This window comes from Solanum tuberosum, unplaced genomic scaffold (genome assembly GCF_000226075.1).
Source record: "Solanum tuberosum cultivar DM 1-3 516 R44 unplaced genomic scaffold, SolTub_3.0 scf00411, whole genome shotgun sequence".
Classification (NCBI taxonomy): Eukaryota; Viridiplantae; Streptophyta; class Magnoliopsida; order Solanales; family Solanaceae; genus Solanum; species Solanum tuberosum.
In genome coordinates, this window is record NW_006239344.1 from 242,520 (window position 1) to 253,978 (window position 11,459).

At 36.6% G+C, this 11,459-nt stretch overlaps 1 protein-coding gene across 1 annotated transcript; it reads right to left on the reverse strand.

Annotated features, from left to right (window-relative positions):
- Window positions 1-9,040: 9,040 nt before the first annotated feature.
- On the reverse strand, window positions 9,041-10,452 carry LOC107058011 (probable alpha,alpha-trehalose-phosphate synthase [UDP-forming] 10). Its single transcript, XM_015303250.1, has 2 exons — window positions 9,695-10,452; window positions 9,041-9,534 (listed from the first exon to the last, which is right to left on the reverse strand). The coding sequence occupies exons 1-2, from the start codon at window positions 9,859-9,861 to the stop codon at window positions 9,351-9,353; spliced, it is 351 nt and encodes a 116-aa protein (XP_015158736.1). The 5' UTR covers window positions 9,862-10,452; the 3' UTR covers window positions 9,041-9,350.
- Between the last annotated feature and the right edge of the window lie 1,007 nt (window positions 10,453-11,459).

An 11,459-nucleotide genomic window follows, 5' to 3' on the forward strand; every position in this document is an offset into this window, starting at 1 on the left:
TCTTTTCATTTATTTTGTTAAATGTTTTGAAGACTAAAGTTGCCTTTTATGGCGAGTTGTATATATATTCTATTATACATACTTTTCTTTTGAGTTAAAGATTTGTAAAGTTGAGTTTATAAACTCTTATTCAGTTTTAAGCTCTTGTATGCTTAAGTTAGTCTTCCGCTTGGAGTCAGCCCTCTATACTCTTGACTTAACTTGAAATTCTATACTTTTGACTTAACTTGAAACTCTATACTCTTGACTTAACTTGAAATTCTATACTTTTGACTTAACTTGAAACTCTATACTCTTGACTTAACTTGAAATTCTATACTTTTGACTTAACTTGAAACTCTATACTCTTGACTTAACTTGAAATTCTATACTTTTGACTTAACTTGAAACTCTATACTCTTGACTTAACTTGAAATTCTATACTTTTGACTTAACTTGAAACTCTATACTCTTGACTTAACTTGAAATTCTATACTTTTGACTTAACTTGAAACTCTATACTCTTGACTTAACTTGAAATTCTATACTTTTGACTTAACTTGAAACTCTATACTCTTGACTTAACTTGAAATTCTATACTTTTGACTTAACTTGAAACTCTATACTCTTGACTTAACTTGAAATTCTATACTTTTGACTTAACTTGAAACTCTATACTCTTGACTTAACTTGAAATTCTATACTTTTGACTTAACTTGAAACTCTATACTCTTGACTTAACTTGAAACTTGAGCCTTAAAATGAAGTTAAAACGTTCAATGAAGACTCTTGGAAAACCTTAAAAACTTGCTTCGACTTACTTCTTAACTTCTAGGCTTGACTCTAACTTCACTGGACTTTGATCCTAACTCGCCTTGAATTGGATTATGGATTCAAGGTTGTCACGCCCCGAGCCTACACCCTGGACGTGGCCGGCACTCGAAGACCATTGTTGTTCCCCAAGCGAACCCTCATCCTGGCTGACTCCAAGCGAAAGACTAACTTAAGCATACAAGAGCTTAAAACTGAATAAGAGTTTATAAACTCAACTTTTACAAATCTTTAACTCAAAAGAAAACTCTGTATAATAGAATATATATACAACTCGCCATAAAAGGAAACTTTAGTCTTCAAAACATTTAACAAAATAAATGAAAAGAATTCTGGAACTCTACTGTCTATCTATGAAACCTCTAACTGATAAAGATGGAAGTTGGGACAAAACCCACGACCTCCTAACAACTGATACAACTAAAAGGTAAATGAAATCCTCCAGAAGCAAGGAGACTTGTCATAGCTAACTGGAACTCCCGGATGTATCAACGAATCTCCTGTTGATGATCTTGAATACCTGTGTCTGCATCATAAGAAGATGCAGGCCAAATGGCTCAGTACGTGGAATGTACGAGTATGTAAGCTGGAAAGCTAAACAACATAGGCTAGAAGAAAAACTGGAATAAACTGAATAACTTACCTCTTTTCAAACTTTCTCAACTCAAGGAATACTCAAAACTACTCAAACTTACTCAACTCAGAAGATAGATATTGGACTCAGAGACAGATACTCAACTCAAAGATAGATACTCAACTCAGAGATACTTAACTCAAGGATACTCAACTCTTGAATAACTGAACTCAATATATAAAGCAATAAGACACATGCAATATATATATATATATATATATATAACTGGTAAAATAGTATCAACAACTTAGTTTGTTAAGGATAAAACGATAATAAACTCAACTTTACTTATATAAAAGTAATATAACTTTTGTGGGAGGTTCTTTACCGACAACCACCACTATGAGCCTTAGTGATGATACAACGTTTTACCTCACGTTGCCCAAGGACCATCCTATACCTTGCCATCGATATAGGACCTTACTTTTGCTTAGTGGATCCACTAGCTTAACTTTCGTGATCATCTAAAAAGTATGACCCGAGAAATCCCATGTTTGGCTACATGGTTCTTATGGAGAGTTGAGTTAATATGAACTCGTGTCCCCAATTCGGTGCTTTGAAACGCTTAACTTGACTTGAAACTCTTAACTTAACTTGACTTGGAACTCGATACTTTTGACTTGACTTGAAACCCTTAACTTAACTTGAAACGCTTAACTTGACTTGAAACTCTTAACTTAACTTGACTTGGAACTCGATACTTTTGACTTGACTTGAAACCCTTAACTTAACTTGAAACGCTTAACTTGACTTGAAACTCTTAACTTAACTTGACTTGGAACTCGATACTTTTGACTTGACTTGAAACCCTTAACTTAACTTGAAACGCTTAACTTGACTTGAAACTCTTAACTTAACTTGACTTGGAACTCGATACTTTTGACTTGACTTGTTACTCTTGACTTAACTTGAAACGCTTAACTTGACTTGAAACGCTTAACTTGACTTGAAACTCTTAACTTAACTTGACTTGGAACTCGATACTTTTGACTTGACTTGAAACCCTTAACTTAACTTGAAACGCTTAACTTGACTTGAAACTCTTAACTTAACTTGACTTGGAACTCGATACTTTTGACTTGACTTGAAACCCTTAACTTAACTTGAAACGCTTAACTTGACTTGAAACTCTTAACTTAACTTGACTTGGAACTCGATACTTTTGACTTGACTTGAAACCCTTAACTTAACTTGAAACGCTTAACTTGACTTGAAACTCTTAACTTAACTTGACTTGGAACTCGATACTTTTGACTTGACTTGAAACCCTTAACTTAACTTGAAACGCTTAACTTGACTTGAAACTCTTAACTTAACTTGACTTGGAACTCGATACTTTTGACTTGACTTGAAACCCTTAACTTAACTTGAAACGCTTAACTTGACTTGAAACTCTTAACTTAACTTGACTTGGAACTCGATACTTTTGACTTGACTTGAAACCCTTAACTTAACTTGAAACGCTTAACTTGACTTGAAACTCTTAACTTAACTTGACTTGGAACTCGATACTTTTGACTTGACTTGAAACCCTTAACTTAACTTGAAACGCTTAACTTGACTTGAAACTCTTAACTTAACTTGACTTGGAACTCGATACTTTTGACTTGACTTGAAACCCTTAACTTAACTTGAAACGCTTAACTTGACTTGAAACTCTTAACTTAACTTGACTTGGAACTCGATACTTTTGACTTGACTTGAAACCCTTAACTTAACTTGAAACGCTTAACTTGACTTGAAACTCTTAACTTAACTTGACTTGCCTTACATACCTGATTAGGGATCACCCCCGATGAAAATCCACGACGATCCTTAGCTTCTTCTTCTCTTTCTCCTCTTCTTTCTCTCTTCACTCTCAAAACCCTCACTCTCACTCTTTTAAAAATAAAAACTGATCAAAAATCAGCCTAACACCTTAATATAACCAAAAGAATTGGCTAGGGAAAAGACCAAAATACCCTTAAAATTTTCGGACTAAACTGCCCTGTGCGACTGTGCCAACAGCCAAACTTCCAAAGGGAATAACTCACTTATACGAACTCGGAATCGAGCAAACTCGGCGGCGTTGGAAAGATCATTCTAAGGGCTTTCCAGACATAACTGAAAATTCACCTAAATCATTCTGAGCTAGGAGTTACGACTGCTCAAAGTTGACCAAAAACTCTACCTTTTTCCATACTTAGCCAAATTTTCCAGATTTTTGAATTCTTTCCAATTCAACTCTTCTTGGAACTCAATGTGCTACATCTAGGGACCTTAACTTAACACTCAAGAATTTTATTCCTCGGTAAAATCTCACTCCACATGAAGGACGGCTCGAGTCTTAGTTCGAAAAATTCTCTGGGTGTTACAAAGGTATATGATCACATGTTTATGGATGAGTTCGGGATGTCTAGATGTACCTTAGAGTGTTGAAAACAACTATAAAACATAGGTACATTACCAAGGAACATGCATGAAAAAGTGGGGAATGAATGGGAAAGATTGGTGTCCTTGGCGCTCTGAGAGGCGCGGAGCACCAGACTTCAAACCTCAGAGAGGCCTGCTGGGCGCTCTGCTAGGCGCGCCTCCCCAAGGGCTGGACTTCAGAGTCCCTTTTGGGGCGCGCTGGCTGGCGTGACGCCCCAGCCCTTTTACCCGAAAAATTCGACTTTTCTCCTTAGTTTCTCCAACTCTAAACCTTCTAAACTTCAAAGTTTCCAGCCCCAAACACTTAATATCATAAAACCCCTCAACATACACTAGATTCAACTCGAAATCACAACCGGAAACATGTACCAAGACAACAATGAACTTCAACAACACAACCAACAACCTCAACAAACACAACCAACAACTTCAACAAACACAACCAATCTTTTCTCGGAATTAAAACGAGTTTGGCGTGTGGGGGAAAGAACCAACTCAACACTATGAACTCACATACCTAAATAGGGATCACCCCCGACAAAAACCACGACGATCTCCTTGCTTGTTCTTCTCTTTCTCCTCTTCTTCTCCTCTTCACTCACAAAACCCTCACTCTCACTCTTTTAAAAAAGGAAAAATTGATCTAAAAATCAGTCTAAATCCCTAATATAACCAAAAGAATTGGTTAGGGAAAAGACCAAAATACCCCTACAAATTTCGGACTAAACTGTCCTGCCAACAGTCCAACTTCCAAAGGGCATAACTCACTCATACGAACTCGGAATCGAGCAAACTCAGCGGCGTTGGAAAGACCATTCCACGAGATTCGCAAACATAACTGGAACTACACCTAACTCATCCTGAGCTAGGAGTTATTATTGTTCAAAGTTGACCAAAAACTCACTTTTTCCCATACTTAACCAAATTTCCAGATTTTTGAATTCCTTCCAAAAATGACTATTTCCAATTCTAAGCCTCTTCATAGTAAATTTCAAATTGCCGAATGTTACAAGGTATTTATCGAACAACCTCCTGGCTATGCTCCAAATGCTTGGAAAATCTATCAGTTTGCCGGTAAGTTTATACCGTTCAGAATCCAAAAGTGGACTCCTCCTTTTAGTCCTAGGGAAGAAACCTCCATTGCAATGTCATGGATTTCTTTCCCAAGTTTACCATGTCAATATTTTGCTCGTAATGCTCTGTTTTCGATGGCTTCAGCAGTTGGACAGCCTCTTGATGTGGATCAAGCGACCAATGATAAAACACGACCTAGTACTGCATGGGTAAAAGTCGAGGTGGATCTATTAAGGACGCTTCCAAAAAGAATTAGAGTTCAATTAAAAAATTTAGTCACCGACGAGATTACAAACGTATGGAAAAAATTAGGTATGATTATTTACCATATTATTGTAACAAATGTAAACATCAGGGGCATAGAGAAGCCGATTGTCGAACTCTCATTGATGGTCAAGTTGATGCCACGGTTAGTGAACATCATATTGAAGGAGAAAAATTTTGAGGCGATCTTCGTGTTCATCTCAATGCTAAAAAAGCTGATTCAAATAGGTTGGAAGTTGGTGAAAAGGATGATGAAGGAACAATTAAAGATCTACAGATAGGGGCTGAAAAGAGTGACGTTCAAGTTCAAAATTTGGTGCGCCAAAATTCTAGCCAGCGTCTCGGCAAAGCAGTGTTAGACAACTACTCTTTCGGGAATCGAATGTTATCCTTAATTCCTCAAGTTGATGAGTTTTCACGGAAAAAAAAATACTTCTCCCAATCAACTAAGTGGTAATTCAGTTGATTGTGTTGAAGTTGAAGAGCAACTCGCGCAACTTGAGAATTTGGTAATTGATGGACAGAAAAAAATTGAAGGATCAAAATGTGGTGATGTGCAACCTTTGGAACCTGTCGATTTGCAAGTTGAAATTTTTGGTCGTGATGAGAATGCAATTGGGAATTGGAACACAATTGCACAAATAAAATCAATTTCTATGTGTATTGGTTCCTCCATGTCTTGAAAATAAGCAGCAGCTAACTACTAATGTAGTAGTGCAATCTAATGAACCGAAGAACATTGTTTGTACAAATCCATTTGAAGTACTCGAGGTGGAGAAAGAATTAGAGTTAGTTGATTCTACTCCCACGAATGACCAAACTTTGGTTCGAGCCAATTTTGATAATAATATACAATCAGTTAGCACGCCAATTGGAGTATGTAGCATGCAGACTGAAAAACATGATAGTGTTATGAGTCCTACATATAGCTCTAATCCTGAAGTAGCTAAGATTATTCAAGAAAGTGAGGCTGCCATGTTGCTCAAACCCAATTCAGCGATCAAGTCACCCATGGTCACATTGAACACCTCAGCTCATGAAGTCTCGAAAGAAAAGCATAGAGAGATGATTACTCCTAGATGGGCTGATTTGGTTGATGAAGAAGAGCATGTTTCACCTCTGCTTTTGAGTAGAAAATTAAGTCCACAAGCTTTGGAATTTGTACCTAACAGTATAATTGCAAAGAAGAAACAAGAGGCCTTAGCATTAGAATTTAGTCCAACTAGGGGTTATGATAGTGATTTGGGCGATGATTCTTTTGATGAGGATGAGGAAGAAAATATGTTGGACATATGCTTTGATAAAGTGGCTAGGGATGGGGATATCTCACCTCGGCATCAAAGAAGTGGAAGCAATAAAAACAAAAAGAAGACACATGGAAGGCAACACAGTTGAGATGGTAAAGTGAAAGGAGAGTTTGTTCCAAGGCACCTACCGATGCGATTGACAAAGCAGAACCATATGACAGTGTCAATAGCTTCAACAAGATCCAATACATCCAAGAAGAAGTGGTGAACTATCAAGTTTTGTTGGACAAATTTGAAGAAGAAGACAAGATGAAAATACTTCAGGTTACTCTAGATGGGCTATCTATCATTTTTAATTCACGCATTTGTAATAAAGTAAGATTGAGGTTGATAACTCAACTTTCTTCTTGGATTTTATATTTGTGCATTTTCCAAGTATTCTCATTTGTAATATCATCATAGAGTTTATTACAAGTTCTGTGATGATCATAGAATACCTAGTTCTCTCTAGCTCTTATTTTTTTCATGCTTGTTGATTAGTAGAGGTTCGTTGCCTTATTAGGATTGACAAGGTAAGGTCTAGCCCCCCTTGCTTGTACTTATTTCTATTGAGGATTTTTATTTTAATAAAAAACTGCTAGACGCTCTGTCTAGTGGTATAAATTGGGAAAAAAAATGTTTCATTCTGCCATATTACATAACGTACAATTCCTATGTACTTATTGGTGATCAGCTCCATTGGTTCTTGAAGCATCCGTTCGGTTGGTTAAGCTGGGGTCAAAAATTATTTAAAATAACTGCTGACATGTTATATGTCAGTGCCCAAATATTTGATTTTCCGATGAATTATACTTTCTGGGTAACTAACACATAGTTCAGTGACTTTAATGATACAAAAGTTAATTTTGTGGCTATATTGATAGAACGCATAAGGTTCAGTGAATTTAGTGAGACAAAAAATAGTTTTTAGAATATACACAAGTAAAGTTCATTATTCATGGGTCAAATTAACTTAACTCGAGAATCTACGTGCAGTATTCCTTCGAATTTTGATTATATATTATAGTAATATAAATGATCCAAGTAAATGTAAGATACCTGTAAGTTGCTTCTTTCCATGACAGTGCCTTTCAAATTCTCTGGATCTGATGTAGATAACAAGTTTAAGCACACAGTTATAATTAGAGATGATCAAACCTTTTCAGTTCTGATATGGGTGTTGTCTGTTTGTGTGTATGACTATAGTCCTTCCAAAAAAGTATATATTAGGTTGATAAGATTTGTGTGGAGGAGAAGATAGCAAGAAAATCACAAAAAAATATGTTTGAACAAGTCAGTCAGTCAGTCAGCAGACATTGGGACACAGGCATTCATTCTCAACTAGAAATATTAATAGCTGAAAAGATGAGCTATTTAAGTTGTACTATATGGCCAGAGTAATCTAAATTGAATTTGTAGACCAAATAATGATACTAACTCACTATATGAAAGCAATGATCAATAATAATGAGCAAACCAAAGTAACTCAACATATATTTAGTATGATACTTAACAACACTGGATGTCCGTTATTAGTAGATAATATGCCTAGTTAAAACCTTACTAGAAAAATCCCGTGGGAAAAAAATGATCTCTCTAAATTGCTTTGGTTGCTTGTTATTTTACTTGCCAATATCATCTACTTAATAGTTCAGTCGGGACTTTGATCAAACACATTGTAGACATCTTTTAAGAACAGTAAAAAGGTGTAAGCACCTGTTGGTGCTGCCAATTTATCCTCCAGAATATATTTGATTTACTTTTTCTCCTTGCCACATTTTGTTGTTCGACACTTATATGTATGAAGACTTTGGATATTTGCCAATGGGTAATCATGTTTGGACATGAACTGTCACAATTCTCGGCCCAAATTTTGCCAGAATATTCCAAAATTTTAGAAACTCCAAATACTTGTATTCATATTTTTAACTTTGTATCACTAACAAAAAAAATTCAACATTTTTCCAAGTTATATTAATTCTTTTTAAGGCATAATACATTAACATGACATTTAGCTTAGCTTCCGTGGATAACTATGACCATTAACTTTGCCGGTGCACAAGTATGCTTATCTGCCACAAAGGAAAGAGATAAGAAAGTTAATCAAACTTCCAATACTCTCTGTTTGTAGTCAATGAAGTGATTGAGAGCGCTAAGGTCTCAGGTTCAAATTTCAGCGGAGACAAAAATCCTAGATGATTCTTCCCATATGTCATATCATTGGTGGACAAAGTTATCTGATACCTGTTGCTGGTGCATGTTTTCAATAGTCATGGCTCGATACATTAACTGTTTTTTTTTTTCCTGAGAAGGGATACATGAACGGTCTTGAGGAGATTGTAAGGAACTTCAAGAGCTTAGGGTGTTTCCTTCTGATTCATTTGCTCCAGGACCGAATGTATCCTTGACAGAGCAAGGCCTTGTAGCTGTCTCAATGGGCTGCTGTAAGCTTCAGTCAGTTTTATGCTTCTGCTGCCAAATGACAAATAACACCTTAGTTACTATTGCAAGGAACCGTCCTAACATGATCCAAATTCGTTTGTGTATTACTGAGCCTCAAACTCATGATTACCTAACCCTTGAACCACTTGATGCTGGTTTTGGGGACATTGTACAACACTGCAAGGAATTACGGCGACTTTCTCTTTCCGGACTCCTTACAGATCGTGCGTTTGAGTACATCGGGGTCCTTGCTAAGAAGTTAGAGATGCTTTCCTTAGCTTTTGTGGGGGATATCAATCTAGGCCTCTACTATGTTCTCTCTGGTTGTGAGAGCCTCCGTAAGTTGGAGATTAGAGACTGCCCCTTTGGTGATAAGGCTCTGTTGGCTAATGCTGCAAAGCTGGAGACAATGCGATCCCTTTGGATGTCTAATTGTTCAGTAATATTTGCATTAAAATATCTGCATCATAATGGTGCCACACCATTGCACTCTCTTTAGATTCTATAAATGATCCATCAGTTGCTTCTGTGTAAAGTTGCATCACAGGTTCCGCAATTTCTTTCCATTCAAGATCAGAATCTAAATGATCCCATTCAGAAGTTATACAATCCCTGCAATGAGAAAAAACAATAGAGACCATGTTGTAGATGAATGTGTAAAAGAATAAAAATAAAACAAAACCTGAACACAAGTTCCAAATGAGAAACTACAGTCCAACTGCAAATGACAAGTATAAAGTAACCAAAGAATACAAGATGACTAGGTCTTTACCTTATGAAGTACCCATGTTCAGCAGCTATTCCAAGCCTTTCGCATGGTGCAAGCCACTCGCATAATGAAGTCCTTCCTCTGCCACTAACAATAGACACAGTGTTTTTAGGTTCATTACTTAGAGCATTCAATAGAGAAATAACTTTGGCACTTGGAGCTTTAACCATAGATGACTGAGGTACAACAGTACCATCATAGTCTAAAAATATAGCCCTTCTCTGAGTCCTCCTGTATGAGGAAACAATGTGATAATGTATGTTGCCAGGGCTTAATGTTGAAGTTATAGACGAGAGGGGTCATCCAGGTACGAGACCAGAAAGTTGCCCTGTTGAGAAATTTTACATATACAGGACAGTGTCAGGAAGGAGGTTCGACACTCCTGGTTTTGTTTGGATTACTGATGAAGGTGCAGCATTGACTCCATATAGTAATGGGAATTTCTCTCTGGCTTCTTCTTAGGAAGACTTCAGGTATTAGTTCTATGTTAATCTTTCACCCGCGTTTACTTGCTTGAGCCTTGTGTAGTTGCAGTGCTGGTTATGGTGGCAGTGAAGCAATTTGACCCTTTGTTGAGAGACTTTGCAGCAATTAATAACAAATAATGAGTTTAAACTCTTGTTGTTGTGCTATATCAGTAAAGACACCTATTGTATTTTGTGATGGAGGGGCATGTTCAACTGTGTATCCTATTTTGTATCATTATGTATCAGTTTAACTTTCTCTAGTGACTTGTTCTTCTGTTAATGTACTTGTGGTCATGTATTTTACTAATTCTCTTTGAAGATTTATATGAACCCTTCATTTATTTGAGTGCTGGAAATCTCATCTGTTGAACGTTTAGAAGAAGTTATTTCAGTGTTCTACTACAAGTCAGTTTGATAAACAAACACTTATTTTCGTTCAGAGTGGGATTTCAGCCTAAGTTGATTGTATGTTTGAGAGGAAGTCATGAGTGCTTATAAGCTCACTTCACGGCCTAGCTTTTGTGATGAAAGTCCGTTGGGTTTGTGACAGAGTAGTATCAATGTCGTTTTAAATCAGTACCTTGATTGAGGCTGAACGATCGTGCTTTGAGCACATATGATGGACTTACAAAGGAGGTTTGGACAGCCAAAGGCAAATCCACAGTGTAATCTATGAATTTAAATATGTGATTGTGAATCTAATTATTATTGATATTAACGCGACGTCGCCATAAATACTTGTAAACATCAAATCTGGGATTCGTCTTGCATATGGATAATACGCAGTCTACAAGAAAATTAATGTGTGTGAATGCAAAGAAAAAAATAAAGAGAGAATGACAATGGCAAACAACATAGCATAGAATAAGAGATACCTAGTAACAAAATGTTGTACTATTGTAAGAAAAGTCTATAATGTTTACCTTAATATTAAGTTGAAACCTATACTTAACAAAAATGCTTCATAAGAATCATATACAATATCACCCAGCAAAGTACAATATTACTTTTAATGCTACTTATATAATGGGATATTCTTCTTGTCACGCCCCGAGCCTACACCCTGGGCGAGACCGGCACTCGAAGACCATTGCTGGCCCCAAGCGAACCCTTGGCCTGGCTTTCTTAACTCAGCGGAAACCTGACTCAAAAGAGTAACTCAATGCCATGCAAAGACATAAACAACTTAACTGATAAAAATATGGCCCAAAGGGCAACTCGAGTCTCAAAATAGAATATTTACATATATATACATATACATGGATGAGAGACTGCAAACTAACTGACTGACTGACTGTCTA